The sequence below is a fragment of the Bubalus bubalis genome, chromosome 9, assembly GCF_019923935.1.
Source record: "Bubalus bubalis isolate 160015118507 breed Murrah chromosome 9, NDDB_SH_1, whole genome shotgun sequence".
Taxonomy (NCBI): Eukaryota; Metazoa; Chordata; class Mammalia; order Artiodactyla; family Bovidae; genus Bubalus; species Bubalus bubalis.
Window position 1 is genome coordinate 104609653 of NC_059165.1, and position 20135 is coordinate 104629787.

General features: G+C 50.9%; 2 protein-coding genes and 1 long non-coding RNA gene across 3 annotated transcripts; 1 reads left to right on the top strand and 2 right to left on the bottom strand.

The window, feature by feature from the left end:
- Positions 1–3535: 3535 nt before the first annotated feature.
- CCDC194 (coiled-coil domain containing 194) lies at positions 3536–12226 on the bottom strand. The gene is made up of 4 exons (XM_025293797.3): positions 8464–12226; positions 6860–6956; positions 6339–6471; positions 3536–5880 (listed from the first exon to the last, which is right to left on the bottom strand). Exons 1-4 carry the CDS (start codon positions 8791–8793, stop codon positions 5730–5732), a joined length of 711 nt encoding a protein of 236 aa, XP_025149582.2. The 5' UTR covers positions 8794–12226; the 3' UTR covers positions 3536–5729.
- Positions 12227–12584: 358 nt separating this feature from the next.
- On the bottom strand, positions 12585–15364 carry BST2 (bone marrow stromal cell antigen 2). The gene is made up of 5 exons (XM_006057899.4): positions 15001–15364; positions 14009–14063; positions 13696–13756; positions 13294–13412; positions 12585–12907 (listed from the first exon to the last, which is right to left on the bottom strand). The coding sequence occupies exons 1-4, from the start codon at positions 15313–15315 to the stop codon at positions 13313–13315; spliced, it is 531 nt and encodes a 176-aa protein (XP_006057961.2). The 5' UTR covers positions 15316–15364; the 3' UTR covers positions 12585–12907; positions 13294–13312.
- A 152-nt stretch (positions 15365–15516) lies between these two features.
- LOC112587007 lies at positions 15517–16216 on the top strand. The gene is made up of 2 exons (XR_003111580.3): positions 15517–15776; positions 15886–16216. It is a non-coding gene; the product is annotated as an uncharacterized LOC112587007 (long non-coding RNA).
- Positions 16217–20135: the final 3919 nt, after the last annotated feature.

The following is a 20135-nucleotide window of genomic DNA, read 5'->3' on the forward strand; positions in this document are numbered from 1 at the left end:
GGAACTGAGACGCAATGGTGGGCACTGCTCCAGGTGCTGTTGCCCTGGTCCTGTGGGATCACCGGGGGCAAGGGGGCATGACAGGGGGAGAGCCTGAGCGACAAGGGTCCAGTTGAGAGCTCAGGCATGGCGACGGTGCCCGGAGATGTTACAGTCTTGGTGTGAACTTAAGATCCTGGCTATTCTTCATCTTATGTGGAAGATGCTGCACATAAGTATGTATGAATACGATATCTGTCGTCAAGAGAAAAAGATAAGCAACCATAAACTCCCAGAAAACTGAAAAGCCACTCTAAAACTGACAGTACCGATGTGCTACAATTTTCAGCAATCGTCACAGTCTAAGAACAAAAGTTTGAAATCTACACACAAATGTCTTTTGGGTCAAGCTCAAAAATAACACTCTTTCTGGCAGTTTGGTCTCACAATCTAGATTTGTAATGTTTCTTTTTCAGTAAGTATTTTTTTTCCTACAATAACTTTTTTTTTTAAGTTGGATTTTTTTTTTTTTAATGGAAATGGTACTGATGAAACTTCTTTTTGCTCAACATTATGACTTTTGAGACTGAGGATTCCTTTGACCACTGTTTAGGTTTTCAGTACATATATTTTACTATCATAATAATTATCAAGGGGAACTTAGAATGTTTCTAAATTTTTTTGTTTCAATGAACAGAATAAGATTTGAAGTCAAATCTCCACAAGTGAAATTGCTGGGTGCTGAAGCAATAACATCTTATATTTTGACAGCTGTTATCAATTTGTCCTCCAAAAAGGTTGTTTCCATTGACACCCTGGCCAGGAGTGTCTAAAATTTCTAAAAACAGACTCTTTTGAACACTTTCTGCCTGCATTCCTGACCAGAAAATTCCAGAGGGGGGAGGTGAGTAACTGGTCCTTGAATTCACATGAGGTCAAATACATCAAATGATGGGAGAATTTGGGTTTTTCCTGAAAACTATTTGTCATAGTCACAGGAAATTTTGTGTACGAATCTCTCTGAATTCCCTTGAGGGGTCATCATAAAACCCAACACCAATTAAATTTTTTTTTTTCTAAATCAAAAACAATCCATTTGGTTTCATTTGATTGTTTGGTCAGAGATGGGAAAACTGTCATGAGGAAGTCAATTCCGAGTCACTCTGAAGACTGAACACTGACGTTCTCAAGGAGACACGAGGTTTTTTAAAAACTCTCATGGAGCTTCAGAAACGTTCAGGAGGAAGTGAAGAAGAATTTCAGCAAAGTTCAGAAAACCCTCCACATTTTTGCCAACGTCTTCGGGTTTTGTTTAACTGCAAAGGAAATGAAGTTTGCGACTTTGGGCGTTGACAGGGAGGCAAAGAGAGCCCTTTGGAGGGGAAGAGCCTGTCCTCTTTGGGCCTTCTGGTTGAACAACTGGGACTGTTGTTACAAGATCAAGTTGCTGCTGTCCCCAGTGCCCTCCACCCAGGTTTTCCCTTTTCATCCTCGCCCCCAGCCCTCACCCCGCCCCACTGACTCCTGTTGCTGCAGCCAGAGAGGGACTCCAGGGTCACCATTAACAGGGAGGCCAGGACAGGGACCTGAGAGACGGGACAAGGTGGAGACACAGAGAAAAGACTCAGAGACAGAGAGACGGAGACTTTGAGTGGTAATTAGACAGGTGGAGACAGGCAAACAGAACAGAGCAGGGGCAGGCGGGGGGCACCGGCCCTGTGAAGTGGGAGGGATATGAGGTCTGGGAGGCAGGGCAGCTGGGGGATTCTTAGTCCTGGTCTGGGATTGGAATCTGTTCTCTCCCAGCTGCCCCCAGTCCTCATCCACTCCCTGTCCTTTGGCCTCCCCAGGGGATCCACAGCTTCCAGCCTCCCACCTCCCTCTTTTCTCCCAGCTCTGACACCAGATCTGATGGTTCCCTTTCTGCTCACACACATCCCATGGCTCCCTGTTTCCCTGGAGCTGATTTTCAGTGATCTGACAGTTATGACCAAGGTGAAGTTAGCAGAATAAGTGAATAATAATGATAATATTTTAGGTTTCGGATACAGCGCTGAGTCCAGCCCTTTGTATAGATCAGCCCTGGACCCCACAGCTGCACAGTGAAGGGTCTTAAATCCCTGGGGCCGCAGACAAGGCGAGACCAGTGTCAAGACCTAGCTGACTCCAGAAGGAGAAGCTGTTTCCTGCTCATTTCTGGATTTACGCCAGAGTTGGAGAGGGGGGGTGGGCAGGGGGCAGAGGCGGAGGGTGGGGTGAGGGGGAGCGTGTCTCAGACCCATCCTTCCAGCCTCACAAGGTCTGGGCCCTCAGCCAGCAACTAGGTCTGAAGACTGGGGCGACCCCTGGTGGTCGGTACCGGAACAAAACTGTTAAGACTCATTCCTCTCCTCAACCTCACCTCCTCCTTTGGCGCTAGAGATGGGGTCCAATTCTCCTTCTAGGTGGATCCTTTCCCAGTAAAGGCCCTTAAAGCCACCTTCAAGGTGGGTGGGAGTGGGAGATTATGAGCAGAACTGCCTGAGGTGGGGATCAGAGTTTCAAGGGCTTCTAACACCAGCCTCTTAGATTTTTCAAGATGAATTTTAATTATTTTTAAATCCACACATGCATATGAGTTTTAAAATGCAAACTTTACAAAAAGAAGGGGACAACAGAGGATGAGACGGTTGGATGGCATCACCGACTCGATGGACTTGAGTTTGAGCAAGCTCCGGGATTGGTGATGGACAGGGAAGCCTGGTGTGCTGCAGCCCATAGGGTCACAGAGAGTCAGACACGACTGAGCGACTGAACTGAACTAATACAAAGGAACATGAGGCTTCCTCCCCGCACTGATCCCTAGATCCCTGATTCCTTTTCCAGGGGCCACTGCTGTATCTAGGGTTTCCTTCAGTTCCGATTTTTCAAAGATGTACACAGACTATAACGCTTCTGCTTGTTACATCACTGTGTCTCAACGAAGGTCAGTTTTGGCCTTTTTAACAGTTGCACAGTGGGAATTCCCTGGAGGTCCAGTGATTAGAGCTCTGTGCTTTCCCTGCTGAGGGCTCGGGTTCAATTCCTGATGGGGGAACTAAGATCTGTAAGTAGGGCAACTTGCTGCTAAGTCGTTTCAGTCGTGTCCGACTCTGTGCGACCCCACGGACTGCAGCCTACCAGGTTCCTCCGTCCATGGGATTTTCCAGGCAAGAGTACTGGAGTGGGCTGCCACTGCCCAAAACAAAACAATCCCCATCCCCCGCTGCCCCAGTCCATACAAACCAGTTGAACAGCATTCCGTGGTGTGGATGTATGCACGCTCATTTAAACAGACTCCAGTTGGTGGACACTGAGGTTGTTTCCAATTTTTTGCAATTACCAAGAATGTGGTAATAATGTCTTCATTTCTCCTCTCCTCCACCCTTACTTTAAAAAAGTAAACTGTTTATTTGGAATTTTTTTTTTGAATGTTTTAAATTTACAGAAAATTTGCAGAGATAATACCGTCTCTGACTAGCCCTCACACAGCTTCTTCTATCATTACCATCTTATATACCATAGTTCATTCGTCAAAATTAAGAAATTAATCTTAGTATATTACAATGAACTGAACTCTAGACTTTATTTGATTTCTTCACTAAGTGTTTTTCTATTCCAATATCCAAACCCAGGATTCTCCACTGCATGCAGTCCATTATTTTGCATGCGTTTAAATATAGTTGTTGGGAATTTCCTGGCAGTCCAGTGGTTTGGACTCCAAACTTTTACTTCTGAGGGCCTGGGTTCAATCCCTGGTCAGGGAAATAGGATTCTTCAGGCTGTGTGGCCAAAAAAAGTGAAAAGTGAATAAAGTACTCTGTTGGGTTCTTAGTATCCAAGACTATAATTAAAAAATGACTGTAGATTAAATTTTTCTTAATAAAAAATATGGCTGCAGGGAAACTGCTTGAAGAAGAACTGAAGGGTCAAACACTCTTTTAATTTTGAGAGATTCTAGAAAATGGCCCTCCCAAGTAGTCGTACCAACAAGCTGTTTCACCAGTACTGTGTATATTCACAAACTTTTGCTTTTGTTTTTATCCTTGCCAAACCAGTGGGCAGAAAGTGGTACCGTGTCATCGTTTCAGTTGGCATTTCTTCTCTAGCAGTGAGACTGGGCACCTTTTTCTGCATGCTTCTATGAACTGGTTGCCCATATTCTTTGCTTGTTTTCTATAGAGTTATTTTTAAAATTTTATTTATTTGGCTGCGCCAGGTCTCAGTTGCAGCATGCAGGATCTTCACTGTGGCACAGGAACTCTTAGTTGATGTTTGTGGGATCTAGTTCCCCAGCCAGGGTCAAATCCAGGCTCCCCCCATTGGGAGCCCCGAGTCTTAGCCATTGGATCACCAGGGAAGTCCCTCTACTGAATTATTTTTTGAAAATTTAATTTAGAAGAGATTCTTACATAATAAGCAAAGTAGTTTATTCCTGGATATGAAAAACTATGTCAATGGATCTTTCTTTTCTTCCAAACGATTTTCTACCTCGTTGTTTTGGATATAGGAAAGCTTCCGTTAATTCTCTTGGGTTTTCTATATATAGTCATACCACCAGAAGACAATATTAAGTTGAATTGTTTTTGAGGCATTCCTGCCAAAAATGTCAACCTCAAATTAATCATGAGGAAACCACAAAAACCCAAACTCAGACACCACAGAATGACTGGCCTGGGGCTTTAAAAAAAATGCCAACCAATGTCATGAAAGGCAAAGACAGATTGAGAAATGTTCCAGATTAATACGATGTGTAAACCAGGATAATCTTTTGTTACAGAGGACATTATCAAAATAGTTGGCAAAATCTGATTACAGTCTGGAGATTAGAACCTAAGTGTTCACTGACAGATGAATAGAAAAAGAAGATGTAATATATATATATATATATATACACACACACACACAATTTATATATACACACAATGGAATATTAATTATAATAGTCTCATAAAAAAGAAATCTTGCCATTTGCAACAACATGGATGGATCTAGAGCGTGTTATGTTAACTGCAGTATGTCAGATAAAGACAAATACTGTATAATCTCACATGAAATTGTTGCTATTTTGATGACCTTTTCAGAATGCTTTTCATTTGATCCGTTAGCATGGCAAATTTTATTAACAGACTTCCTTCCCAATACTGATTTATCTTTGCATCTCAGGCCTATGTTCCTTTGCTATGGTGTATCTTTCAAATGATTACTTGGTTCTCTTCTAAAACTTCATTTGGGAGCTTTGTACCCTCACAGGGAGAGGGGTCTGGAGTTTTCCTATCGTGCCATTTTTGCTAGGTTTTGGTGTCAAGGATATGCTGGCTCTCACCATTCCAATCACTCATTTTACAGACAAGGTAAACTGAGGACCAGAGAGGAGAAGCGACCCCTTCAGGTCACTTCCAGATCAGGGCTGGACCCTAAGTCCTCATGTCCGAGGGACGAGGGCAACACTGGCCTTATCCTTAGAGGGGACTTAAGTCCCGGCTCTGCACTATCTCACCTTGAGACCCAATGGACCTCAGTATTCCCGTCTGTAGATAGGCACTAGATGGTCAGAGAGACAAGGTCGTGTCTTCTTTCAGCAGTTTCAGGGTTGCTTCTGGGTCAAAAGCTGAGCGTGGATGGGTGTCGACTGAGCATCTCATCCAGCTTGGGCACCTCTCTGAGTGTCCCTGCAGGGCTCCCAGGGTCTGTCCTCCTGGTCTCGAGCCCCCATCCAGCTGAGGACCGACTCACCCTCGTGCGCGCCGCGTAGGTCGCCTGCAGCCCCCGGAAGTTCCTGGGCGAGAGCGCGAGCGGGGGCTGGGCCGGGGTCGGGACCCGGCGCGGGTCCGGGGGTGTGAAACTCTGCGCTGGGGGCTCGTCTGGGCTTCCAGGGCTTTACTGCCGGGAGCGGGGGAGAGGGGCCGTCGGCACCAGGACACCTATCCCCAGAGACCCTCCGGCATTCATCTATTCTTCCTGGTATTCCAATCCCCAAAGATTCCAGGCTTCAGGATCCCCCATCCCTTCTCCCCTGGTCTTTTCCAGGACCGGTCCTCCGGGACTCCCAGTTTTTTCCACGGAAGCTCCGCCTCCAGGCCCCCGATCCCTCCCTTGATACTTTTCATTGCAACGTTCACCTTCACTCCCCGCTCCCCTCGGAGCCCCTATATACGCCCGACCCCAGGGACCCATGCCTCAAGAGTGCCAACCCCAATGTGGGCATTCTCGCCCCATAGAGCCCGCCGCTAGGTTCTCACACGGAGACCTTCATCTAGAGCCTCTCCCAAGGCCCCGCCCACACGACCAGCCCCGCCCCTCCCCGAGCTCTGGACCCTTCCCTCCCACCCTTCACTTACATGTGATCGCGCAGCGCCGCCTCCCGGGCTGCGCAGGCTTCGCCCTCCGCCTCGGCCGTACGTGCGCGCCGCTGCGCCTCGTCCAGTTGCTGCGCAGATTTAGCGGCCGCGGCCTCCCAGCGCGCCAGGGCTTCTGCGGACGCAAGGCGCGAGATCAGGATGGAGCCCGGGCTCCTACTCCGCACACATTAACTCCGAGTTTATAGTCTGCATACTGTCTATGTGGTTTGTTGTATTGGAATTAAATTTGTGTGCTGTTTGCATGACCTTTACGTGTTATTTGCATAGCTTTTCAGAGGTTTACATGTCTTTGGGGAGTCTCTACACGGCGTGTGCATATTTTGTTGCGTTTGCATTGTTCTGTGACATTTGCCTGACCTTTGCATATTATGTGCATTTCTTTCACAAGTTTTCACGTTGCTTTGCTTTACGTTTACACCCGTCTGTGTCTTTTGCCTAGCTAGGAACCATCTAGGCTCCTCCCACCTCTAGCATGCCCACCCCTTTGCATCCCAACACACCTGTGAGCGCCCCGTTCTCAGCCCCCATCTGGGTACCCTGTGCCTTGGCTTCTTCCATCTCAGTCTTCAGTGTCATCAGTTGGGTCTGAAGCCGACTCTGTGGAGTGGAGTAGAAATGACGGGGGAAGGGAGAGAAAGTGAATGGGCTCTGCCCTTTCTAGGGGAGAGGAGAACACCCTGTTGTTCCTTGAGCTTTATTTGGAATGAGAACACCCTGGTGTTCCTTGAGCTTTATTTGGAATGTCGTTTGGAGTCTTGTAGTTGTAAAACACAGAAGTGACCTCTGAAGTCTGGGGTGAAAGGTGCCTGCCTGCAAGGAGATCTTTGCCCAGGTCCACTGACCCCTGGGGCATCCCAGGTGGCTCAATGATAAAAGAATCTGCCTGCAGTGTAGGAGACTCAGAACATGCAAGTTCGATCCCTGGGTGGGGAAGATCCCCTAGAGGAGGAAATGGCAAGCCACTCCAGTGTTCTTGCCTGAAAAATCCGTAGAGGAGCCTGGTGGGCTACAGTCCATGGGGTTGCAAAGAGTCGGACATGACTGAGGGACTGAGCACACTGACCCCGCTCCAGGCCAACTGGATATAGAAAGGTTTAGTTCTGCCGACCAGCTCGGGTTCCAATCCTAGCTATAGCTAGATTCCTGGGACTGGGGTTTCAGACCAGCACAAGCCAATATGATGGTTGATGATTGAGTTTCTAGGGTATCGGTCACCTCTGTAGGACATTCTGCAAAGCAATTGGCTTGGTCTCCTCTGAGACTCTTTCATGGGGGCTGGGGGAGAACCATAATTTGAATCCAGGGCAGGCTGCTCTTAATTTCAGCTGCCCCAGGCCCTTCCCTTAGGCAGGCTGGAAAGGCATAGGGATTAATTTTCAAAAGGCATGAATTTTCCAGAATTCGTATGCTGCCCAACCTCTGCTGGGCCCAGTACACAGGGGTACACAGTAGTTACTCAGTAAATGTGAGTGGTTGGGACTTTGAGGATGGTTCTTCTGCGAGGCCCAGGGTTGAGAAAGAGTTAAGAAAGGGTTAAGAAAGAGTTCGAAGGGGGTAGCAAGAGGAGAAGGGAGGACCTGGCTGGTACCTCCTCCGAGAGGCCAACTTTAGCTTCCTAATTACAGGTGACACGAATGTCCCTCTCTCAAAATAGGGCTGCTGGACACTGACTGGGGGGTGGTTGTTGAGTGGGTACTTAGGGGGAGGGTTAGCACAGGGCCTCCCCAGCGGGGCTCAGGGGTCTGGGGTAGCCTCAACCAGTGATAGGACAAATAGCAGAGGACAGTGGAGCCTTCTTTTTATTTTTTTAAAGTTCATTTGTGTCATATTTTTTTTTAATTGGACTATCATTGCCTTACAACGTTGTTAGTTTCTGGTGTACAACAAAGTGAATGAGCTGTGTTAGTGGAACCTTCTTGGTCAGAAGGTAGACACAAGGGGGAATTGGCCCTGTAGGAGTTGGAAGGAATGGTGCTGTTCTCATTTTCTTCCCTCAGTTGAAGAACGGGGGAAACCAAAGCACCGAGGGGGAAGGTTGGGTGTGTGTGCGCACCCTCTCCCCCTCATTTTTGGGGTTCCCCAGCCCTCCAGCCTGCCCACCTACCTGGCGGCCCTCACAGGCCCTTAGGGCCTCCTCCAGCTCCCGGCGGACACGCTCGGCCTGCTTCAGCCGCTTCGTCAGGGCCTCCTCGAGCCGGGCAGCCTCTGCCAGTCGGCGCCGAAGTTCCTCGACTTCGGGTCCGGGGTCTCCAGGCGGCGCCGTGGTGTTGGCGACCGGCTCTGGACAGCGGGGCCTCCGGGAGGCCGAGGAGGCCAGATTCCAGGCCAGAAGGGCTGCTCCGGCAGCAACCGCTGCCAGGAAGACTGCGGCCCCGCACAGGGCGAACACCCGCCAGGCGCGCCCCGGCTCGGGCTCCGGCCCGGGCTCGGCCATGCCGCTGTCCACAGCTCTGGCCCCAGACGGCCACGAGCATTTAATTGGCACCTTGGGGAGCCAGGGACACCCACGGTTCCGCCCCTCCTGGCGGTGGTTTCGAGTTTATTGGGAGGGGCTGGACCCACGCCAAGGGCCAGCCCAAGCTACCGGAGCCGAGGACAAGGCTGGGGATCCCGGGTTCCAGTCTTGTTTCTGCATCCCATGTGACCCTCTAAGCCTCAGTTTCCTCCTCTGTAAACTGGGGATGACAGTAACTCCTGCCCTGTAGGGCTCTGTAGGAATCACCTGAGCATATCTGCGCAAAGCCCCCCTTTGCACCAGGGGCCCTTGGCAAGGATCTGGGGGTATACTGTACCCCATTCTGTTCATGGAGAGACCAAGCCTAGAAGATAGGAGGCTGCTCGAAACAACTGAGGTCGGCCTGGCTCGGGCGGCCGCACTTTTTTGTGACTGGATGTGCGGGCCAGAGTGCAGACCCAAGGGTAGATGCGTCCCATCTCCCTGCCCGTTCTCCACTAAGCCACCAGGGGGCGACCTTACAACGTGCATCAGAGCCAGGCGCGTCTACACCGTTGCCCTGACTTGCCGGAGTCAAATCCTCCTCTTCCCTCTCTACCCTCTTTCATTTCCATTTCCCCTTCCTCCACCCTACTCCCCGCTTTTCCTCCTCCTCCATCCTTCCCCACTCCCCATCCTCCCCCTCTCCTTTCTCCTTCCCCGGCGAGGCCCCCAGCAGGTCTTCAGTGTCATCCCCGCCCCCTCTGGCCCTGCTGGGTGCTCTTCCGGCCAGCGCATTCCTATCCCGGGGTTGCCGGCCGGACTTTCCTCCCTCTTTGCTCAGCTAACTTTCTTACCAGTTACTTCCCTGTCCACCTGTGTCTCTTCTTCTCCCTTCCCCACTAACTCTGACCCCTTTTGATCTCTCAGCTCTGCTATCATTTTATTGTGTTTGATTCCTGACTGCCTCTCCCATCAGACTGGGGTGTGTGTGTATGTGTGTGTCTGACTCTGCAACCCCCATGGACTGTAGCCCACCAGGCTCCTCTGTCCATGGGATTCGCCAGGCAAGAATCCTGGAGTGGGTTGCCACTCCTCCAGGGAATCTTCCCAACCCAGGGATCAAACCCGCATCTCATGTATGGCAGGTGGATTCTCTACCGCTGAGCCACTGAGGCATCAGACTGGGTGAGTCCCGAAAAAGTAAAGCCTTCACCTGCCTTGTTCCCACTGCCACCGCGTGGGCTTGGCACACAGTAGCTGTGCAGTAAATGTCAGCTGAGTGAACACTAAGAACAAGAATCCGTGTTCCTCCTGACAGCCCTCCCCCTCCGCGGCGCCCCCACCCATTCCACAGGAAGAAAACAGAGCCCAGATAGGCCAAGTCTCAGGCCAGGGACACAGAGCAGCTACAAGTCGCTCCCACATTCCTGCTGTAGCTGGAACCCCTCCCCATCCCCCAGGCCCTGCAGCACCCCTCAGGCCTGGTTTCCAACTCCTGGCTGGGTCACAGTCAGCCAGGGAATAGGGACATTTTCAGGAAGGAGAGAAGTTTATGCCCCGGCCACTGGGTAGGAGTTTAGGGGAAGAAATTGAGCAGGTCAAACCCATGACATCAGGCAAAACTGCTGAGAATCTGTGAAATAGTACACATAGAGGAGGGGGAGGGGCAGTGCTGTTTTGGGACTTTCCAGTAGCCCAAGCTGAGAGCGGGGGTGGCGGATGTTGGGTGGAAGTGGCAAAAGACTGAAGTCATGTTTTAAGGGCTTCCTGGCAATCAAGAGAACCTGCTAGAAGCAGAGGGCCCTGATGCTGCGAAAGATTGAGGGCAGGAGGAGAAGGGGGTCACAGAGGATGAGATGGTGGGATGGCATCACCGACTCAACGGACATGAGTTTGAGCAAACTCCGAGAGATGGTGAAGGACCAGGAAGTCTGGCGTGCTGCAGTCCATGGGGTTGCAAAGAGTCGGACACGACTGAACGACTGAACACCACTGCCTGAGCGGCTGAGAAACCCTGAGCAAGTCCAGTTACTTCTCTGGACATCAGTTACCTCATCTGTTAGATGGGGCTGCTGATGGGGGGTAAAATGCCTCAGTCATTGGCAAGGGACTCCACGGGAGCGTCTACTGAGCCCTCCTGTGAGCTGGGGGCACAGAAGTGATGGAGACCCGAGCCTCACCTTCTAGAGCTGAGATTCTCACTGGAATTGAGTCTGTGCCCCAGGGGAGATTTGGTAATGTCTAGAGGCCTTCTGCTGTTATCACAACAACAACAGAAGGTGCGACGGGCATCTGGTAGCAAAGGATGGTACTCAGCATCCCACAGTGCACGGGGCAGCCCCACCACAGAGAACGGTCCAGCCCAGATGGTGAGAGTTCAGAGGCCGAGAAACCCTGCTCTAGAACTTCAGGGTGAGGAGCAGGAGCTCCGAGCAGAAGGCAGAGACTGGCCGAGGCTGTGAGGCAGGAAGGAACTTGACGAATCAATATATAAAGAAATGGTTGGGGTGGGTGGAACAGGAGGAAGTTAGGGGATGGGGGTGTTGTCAGGGGGGTCTGTGGCAGGGATGGGGTTTGGGGACACTGGGAAGACAGTAGGAGCCATGGAAGGGGAGTCTAAGACCATCTGGGTTGGGGCCCATGGGACCAGAGGGCAGTGCAGAATCCTGGGCGAACACAAGCGGCCTGCCCCTAGTGCAACACACAAAAAGTTGCCTGGACAATAGTTGGCATTCCAGGAAAACTTGGAGGAAGGAAGATAACAGGGGAGGAAGGAAATCGGGGCCATGGGAGGGTCAAGGAAGTGGGTTAAATGGTCTATCAGACAGAGCCCCTCAACTTTGAGCCCCTCCCAAGTTGTTTTTTTTTTTTTCTTTCTTTCTTTCTCTTTTGGTAGTGCCATGTGGCTTGCAGGATCTCAGTTCTCCAATCAGGGATTGAATCTGGGCCATGGCAGTGAAATCCTGGAATCCTAACTACTAAGCTACCAGGGAACTCCCCATACCTAACCTTCAATTTTGAGATGCAGAGAGGCTCTCTGGGGGAGGGGTTCCCAGAGCTGGGTACTGCAGGATGAATAAGACTTTGGGGACGGAGGTGGCGGGGCAATGTGACACAGGTCTGTCCCATGTCTGCACATCAAGGTTTAAGTCCCAGCCCTGCACTTTCTACTGGAAGGGACTGGGAATCAGGACAAAGTGCTCCTCATCACAGCCACAGTTTCCTCATGGAACCACTGGATCAGAAGATCCAGCCAGGAGATGAGAGCAGAAACCTGCAGGCAGGGAGCATTGATGAGGGTGTAGGTCCCTGGTAGCTCAGTTGGTAAAGAATCCGCCTGCAATGCAGGAGACCCTGGTTCAATTCCTGGGTCGGGAAGATCCCCTGGAGAAGAGATAGGCTACCCACTCCAGTATTCTTGGGCTTCCCTTGTGGCTCAGGTGGTAAAGAATCTGCCCGCAATGCGGGAGACCTGCTTTGGAAGCCTGGGTTTGGAAGATCTGGAGAAGGGAAACACTACCCACTCCAGTATTCTGGCCTGGAGAATTCCATGGACTATAGGGGTCACAAAGAGTTGGACATGACTGAGCGACTTTCTCTCTCACTTTCAGAGGAGAAGAGGGCTGGGGCAGGGGCAGTGGGGTGATGCCTGCCAGCACCCCAGAAATCCCAAGGAACATTCTAGAGCACAGAGGCTGAGTTTGGATGTCAATGGGTGTCCACCCTTGCTCACAGGGCAGGTCCCAGGTGCTTGGGGGTGACACGATAACACTCCAAAACCTTGAGAGTACAATTTTTCCCCCCAAAGGGGTGTTTACTTTTTGGAGCCAAATGACGCCAGAAGAAAGTGACTTTCTAGAAACCGTGTCAGCAAGAAGCAGGTGCCCCACGCCTCACCCCTGAGCCCTCCCCAACTCTAGGGCAGACTGGGACAACCCCTTACTTCTCGACAAAAGACATCCCTCCAGAGCCGGCCCATTTGGACCCCTTAGGTTACCCCATCCCCCCACCCCCCACAACCGTGTTGCCATGTGGTCCCCTCAGAACTGGCTGAGTCAGGAAGCCTCACACAGGGAAGCAGAGAGGGAGCCGGACCAGTCCAGGTTATGGCCTAAAAAACATCAAAATAGGGACTCAGGTACTTCCCTGGCTGGTAAAGCCTTTGCACTTCCAGTGCTGGGGTTGCGCGTTCGATCCCTGGTCTGGGAATTAAGATCCCACATGTCATGCAGAGCGACCAAAAACCAAAAATTAAAATAAATTTAAAAAAATTTTTTAAAAGAAACAAAAAAACAAAATACGGGCTCAGAGGCGGACAGAACACAGGCCCCGCCCCCCCACAGGACCTCCCTACTCACTGAGTGCTCCCTCGCTCTCCAAGATCCTTCTCCGTGTCCAGCCCTCCGCCCCACAGACAGGCCACCTCCCCAGACCCTGACCCAGACCAGCTCCCGGCCCCTCCGAGCTTTCTTCTCCCAGGAGCTGCCCAACCCTTACCGGCCGGCTTCCTGGGATCTCATGTCAGCAGAGCGTTGAGGACCAAGACCGCGATCACAACGAATAGGAAGCTCGAGCAGCTGGACGCGTTGTTTTTGGAGCAGGTCTCACTCTGTCTTCTGGAGTAGAGATCAGGGCCACTCAGGCAGCTGCCGGGCCGCTCGGGCCGCTCAAAGCTTCTCCCCTAAGAACCTGCACTCCTTCCCGACAAATCGCTGGGGAGGCGAGTGAGCAGCGCCCCCCGCCCCCAATGGCTGTGTGACAGATGGGACGAGGCTGGGACTTAAACTTGGTCGCCTGAGCATCGAGGTTTTTGGCCCCGAGCCCAGGGGGTCGGGAGTTGGGTGAAAGGGGCGTGCCCCGGCGGGGGTGGGGGGGTGGGGGGAGGGGGTCCTCTCAGACCTTAGTCGCTCCACCTCGGCCAACGCGTCCTTCAGATTTTGGTTCAATATCTTCAACTTTCCTGGTTGAGGGGTGGGGTACAGAATTAGGGGCAGGTCAACACGGTGACCACACCCACTCACCTGACCCCCACCCAGGACATGACTCTTCAGGCCCTCATCGAGCCCCTGCTGGGAAATCTGGAGCTCCCCCTTCCCCAACTCCACCCCTCCCTGTCTCTGGACCCCAGCCCTGGGACCCTCCCTCCCTACTTCTTTTCAACACCTGATCCCCACCGCCCCCCACCGTGGAACCCTGGCTGTGTTTTTCTCACCCTGAAACTCTGCCACCTGGGCCTGCTCCTTCTTCAGAGACTCCCTCAGGGTCACCTGGGTCAGAGGGGAGGGTCAGAACATGGACTCCTGTCCCTGGGCACTGGACCCCTCCCTAGGCCCTCGGATCAGAGGAGCTCAAATCCACACCCCCTTCATTTCCCCGCCAACCCTCTCCCTGCACCTCAGTCTCCCACCGTGAAGAAAGGGCACAACCTCCCACCCTCCTCCGGCCACCCATAAGAGCATGATCCTCAAAGTGTGAGTTTTGAGGCCCCCCGCCCCCGCGAGAGAATTTGGAGGTTTCCTATGCCCTAGAAGAAGTTTCCAGATCCACTGGGGTATTGCACACAAAAATTTTTTTTAATATTTATTTGAAAAAAATTTTTATTTGTTTGGGCTGAGTATTAGTTGCAACATGCTAGATCTTTAATTGCTGCAAGGGATCTAGTTCCATGACCAGGGATCAAACCCATGTCCCCTGCATTGGGGGTACAAAGTCTTAGTCACTGGATCACCAGGGAAGTCGCTAAAGAACATTAAGAGGTCCTCCTAAAACCAGAAAATGGGGCAGGGTGCAGGTAGGGGAAGATTTCAGAGCCCAACTTAGATGTCCCTGAGAGTTTCAAGGTCCTCCATGTTAGAACAGAAGTGAAAATTTCAAAGGCTCTCAGGATGCAGTGGAAGGAGCTGGGGAGATCCTCTTCCCAGTCCCTAAAGAAGATTTCTGCTCCCCAAGATTGGCCCAAGGGGAGTTTCTAGGTCCCCCCATCCAAGCGCCAGAGTTTAGAGAGCCTTCATACCCTACAGGGATACTGACACCCATAATGGGACTTTTAAGGCTCCCCACACCAGCAACTCAGGGAGAGTCAGAGGTCCCCAAAGCCTGGTGGAGACATCCAGGGGGCAGTCTCAAAGTCCCTCTGGATCTCCACAAAGACCCTGGGAGAGCCTCTCAAGGACCTGGGCCTGTCTAGGGGATGCAGTGGCTTACCATAGTATGGTTGCAGGTGGCAGCTTCGGCTTCCTTCTTATGTGAGAATTCCTGGGTCTGGTTTAGCTGGCGCTGCACATGTTGGTTGACCTCCTGACACTCCTTCTGAGCTTGGAGGCCATCCACGCAGGCCTTGCTGTTGGCCATGACAGCGAAGTAGATCATGGGCACAAGCAGCCCCACCACCACCAGGAGCAGCAGGACCCCCACCCACAGCAGCAGCTTGCGGCCACACAGCGGTTTGTCTTTGTCTATGGGCATCACGAACTCATTCATGTCCTCCTCAGTGTCCGTGGACACTGGTCTGTAGTGCATAGAAGTAGTAGCATCCTGAACTGCTGGAACCCTATGGGCTAGGACTGCCCCCTGATTAGCATAATAGCGGTGCCGACCAATGACAAGCTCCAGGAAGATCCTCTGACTTAGCGACACTCGAAAAGAGCCTGTGCAGGCAGGGGGCAGGCAGGCTTGCAGTTTAGGTTTCAGTTTCCTTTTTCCTTTCCCCGTGGAAAAACGTTGGGTTGGTTTTGCCAAATTCTGGCCTTGGAGCTTTCTGGGTTGGATGGTGGCCAGTGAGATCCTGTGAGAGGGGAGTGGGGCTCCCGGGGAGACCCCATGACAAGTCCTAGCCCTTCTCCTACATGTTTCTGAGGGTGACCATTGCAGTTACTGAGCAGCCGGTGCACTCCAGCTCTGTGTTCTGTACCACAAACGGAAGAGGCAGAGGGCGTTTTTTGGGCCGCAAGTCCCCAACTGGGAGAAATGAAGGCTGAGACGTGAGTGGTGACTAGGGCGGTGTTGTGTGTGACTGAGGAGACTGGGTTTTGAATTCAGGAATCTCCTGGTGACCTTGAAGGGTTCACTTAGCGTCTTTGTACCCTGCAGAGCGGACCATCAAGAGCCATGGAAGGTGTCAGAGGACCGACCAGAGCCTGCAGGGAGAGGAGAGAAGCGCTGGACCTCAAATACTACTCAGACTGCAGTTGTCCTACATGGCCACCAGGGGACGCACCAGGCAACAAACAACCACCCAGGCCCCTGTCCTGGCTCCAGGCAGGAACTTGCTGTTTCTGCCAGCATCTGCCTCTACCACCCCGGGACTGCACAAAAACCCTCTGAACTGTAACCGAACATTACCCTAAGCGGCCTTCCCAGGGCAGACTCCTCCCACACATCTTCTGTTTTAGCTCCTTTATGAAGTATGGAGATAATAGTATCTAATACCCGTTCCTGAGTTGTTTTCACAGGTGTGAAAATGCCACCCCCCTTCCTCCTACCAAGCCACACACCAAATGGAAGATGTTAACCACATGTGGATCAGGACATGTAGCCCCCAGACCTACTGGTGGAAAAGGATTGATAATGTTAACCCCTGTGACCTCACCATCAGTCACTCAGAGAATCCTCCTATACCCTGGGCCCACTGGCCCCTCCCCTGGGTCTTGAAAATGCTTTTCAGAGACCTCTGGAAGGGTCAGGATTCTCCGGCGGCATGAGCGACCGGCCTTCTTGCGCGGCCCTGTAATGAACCTTCCTCTGCTGCAAACCCCACAATTTCTGTGTGTCTGTCCTCACTGTGTGCCAGGGACACGGACTTCAGTTCACGGAAGCTCAGTTTCCTCGTCTGTAACGTGGGGTCATCAGAGGAGCGGCTTCGTCAGGAGGGGCCAATGAGGACTTCTGAGTAAGGCGCTTTGCATCCAGTAGGCACTCAGTGCCCGTGTGGCTGGGCATGTGACTCAGGGCAGACGGACTGGGGGGAAACGTGGAAATCAGGCCCAGGAGTGAGGAGTACATTTTGAGGAAAGAAGATCAAATCCATTTGGGACACTCAGAACCCAAAAGACGTGGGCGGGAGGTGTCTAGGGAGAGCCCTCCAAAGGGGGTGGGACCCTGGAGTGACATTCCAGGGAACTCAGGCTGCACTGATCTCCCTTCCAAATGATCAAGGGAGCCAGATCTTCCTGCTGGAGACTGGCCTGATCACACACTTCCTGTTGCAGGGAGTGACTTCTGGAGGCAGCTGTGCACCTGTCCACTGTCTTCTTTCACCACAGCCCGACCACTACCCAGGTCCTGTTGGCTCAGCCATTTGCAGGGTTTGCCATCCGCTTGATCAGATGGTACTTGGGGCCAAAGCCAGGGATCCTGGTGTTCAGGATGACACCCCTCTGCCTAGTTACGCGGCTCACAGCAAAGACCCACTTCCAACAACTCAAGAGATGGCACTACACGCGGACATCACCAGATAGTCTATCTGAAATCAGATTATGTTCTTTGCCCCCAGAGATGGAGAAGCTCTATACAGTGAGCAAAAATAAGACCTGGAGCTGACTGTGGCTCAGATCATGACTCCTTCTTGCCAAATTCAGGCTTAAATTAAAGGAAACTAAGCCATTCAGGTATAACCTAAAGCCAATCCCTTATAGTGGAGGTGACGAATAGACTCAAAGGGTTAGATCTGGTAGACAGAGCGCCTGTCTATGAAGGCCTGTCTATGAACTATGAAGGGAGGTTTATAACACCATACAGGGGTCAGGGACCAAAACTGTTCCGAAGCCAAAAACATACCTGAAGGCAAAGTGGCTGTCTGTGCTTAGTGGCTCAGGCATGTCGGACTCTTTGCCACCCCATGGACTCTAGCCCACCAGGCAGCTCTGTCCATGGGGATTCTCCAGGCAAGAATACCGGAGTGGGTTGCCATGCCCTCCTCCAGGGGATCTGTACAACCCAGGGATTGAACCCAGGTCTCCTGCATTGCAGGCGGATTTTTACTGTCTGAGCCACCAGGGTTGTCTGAGGAAGCCTCACAAACAGTTGAGGAAAGAAGAAAAGTGAAAGGCAAGGGAGAAGGGAGATAAACCCGACTCAAGGCAGAGTTTCAGAGAACAGCAAGGAGACATAAGAAGGCCTTTTTCAAGGAACAATGCAAAGAAATAGAGAAAAACAGTAGAGTGGGAAAGACCAGAGAATTCTTCTGAAAAATTGGAGATATCATGGGAACATTTCATGAGAAGACGAGCACAATAAAGGACAGATACAGTAAGGAGCTAAGAGAAACAGAAATAACTAAGAAAAGGTGGCAAGAATACACAGAAAAACTATAGAGGAAAGGTCTTTGTGACCTAGATAACCGTAATGCTATGGTCACTCACCTAGAGCTGAACATCCTGGAGTGTGAAGTTAAGTGGGCCTTAGGAAGCATTGCTATAAACAAAGCTAGTGGAGGTGATGGAGTTCCAGCTGAGCTGTTTCAAATCCTAGAAGATGACACTGTTAAAGTGCTGCTCTCAAGATGTCAGCAGATTTGTAAAACTCAGAACTGGAAGAGGTCAGTTTTCATTCCAATCTCAAGGAAGGCAATGCCAAAGAATGTTCCAACTACCATACAATTGTGCTCATTTCACATGCTAGCAGGGTTTGCTCAAAGTCCTTCAGGCTAGGCTTTAGCAGTACAGGAACCAAGAACATCCATTGTCTGAGGTGGGTTTCAAAACAGCAGAGGAACCAGAGGTAAAATTGCCAACATTCTTTGGATTGTGGAGAAAGCAACGGAGTTCCAGAAAAAAATTTACTTTTGCTTCATTGACTGTGCTAAAGGCTTTGACTGTGTGGATCACAACAAACTGTGGAAAATTCTGAAAGAGATGAGAGTGCCCGACCATGTTATCTGTCTCCTGAGAAGCCCGTATACGGGTCACAAGGCAAACTTAGAATTGGACCTGGAACCACTGACTGGCTCAAAATTGAGAAAGGAGTGAGACATGGCTTTATATTGTCACACTGCGTGACACACTGCATTAACTTTATGCAGAGTACAACATGTGAAAGGCTGGCCTGGATGAATGACAAGCAGGAATCAAGACTTCCAGGAGAAATATCAACAGCTTCAGACATGCAGAGGGCACCACTCTAATGCAGAAAGGGGAGATGAACTAAAGAGCCTCTTGATGAAGTGAAAGAGGAGAATGAAAAACCTGGCTTGAAATACAACAAGCAACAAACTACGGTCAAGGCATCTGGTCCCATCACTTCATGGAAAATAAAATCAGAAAAAGCAGAAACTGTGACTGATTTTATTTTCTTGGTTTCTTCCAAAGTCACTGGGGATGGTTCCTACAGCCATGAAATTAAAAGACATTTGCTCCTTGGAAGAAAAGCTCTGACAAACCTAGACAGGATATTAAGAAGCAGACACATCACGTTTCCAACAGAATTCCATGTATTTAAGTTATGGTCTTTTCAGTAGTCATGTATGGATGGGAGAGTTGGACCATAAAGAAGGTTGAGCGCTGAAGAATCAATACTTTCGAACTGAGGTGCTGGAGAAGACTCTTGAGAGATCCTTGGACAGCAAGCAGATCAATCCAGTCAATCCTAGAGGAAACCAACCCTGAATATTCATTGGAGGGACTGAAGCTGAAGCTCCAATACTTTGGCCACCTGATTGGAAGAGCCAACTCATTGGAAATGACCCTGATGCTGAGAAAGATTGAAGGCAAGTGGAGAAGGCGGCAGCAGAGGATGAGTTGGTTCGATAGCATCACTGACTCAGTGGACATGAATGTGAGCAAACTCTGGGAGATAGTGGAAGACAGAGGAGCCTGGCAAGCTGCCATCCATCACATTGCAAAGCGAGGGACACCACCGAGTGACTGAACAATGACAATTTCCTCACCCCACCCCCCCAACTCCATTAAAGCCACTCAGCAGCCAAATGACCCAGGAATCAGGGATGGACTTGCTGTGGAGGCTGACGTGGAGCCTGTGTGTCTCCTGAGGAGGGCCTCCCCCCCAGGCTAGGACTCCAGGTGCAAAGACAGGGCTCTTGGCAAAGCTGATAGATGTCGGAAGCCGCGTTAGGCGTTACTGACAAAATGGAGGCACGGCCCCAGACCCCTCTCCTCATTCCGCAGGCACAGACCCGTGATGAAGGAGTTAGGCCTTGTAACTCTGACTTGTTTTTTCCCCTCCTCGGCTGAGTTGACCAAAAAGGAATATTAAGGTGCTTATTGTTCTTGAGAGGAGCTTGAGAAGGCACAAAGCCTTCTGCAGCTGTGCTCAGAGAATAATTCATAAAGTTAATCATTGACATTTGTTCAAGGACTTTTACAAAAGAGTGTTCCAGGATGAGC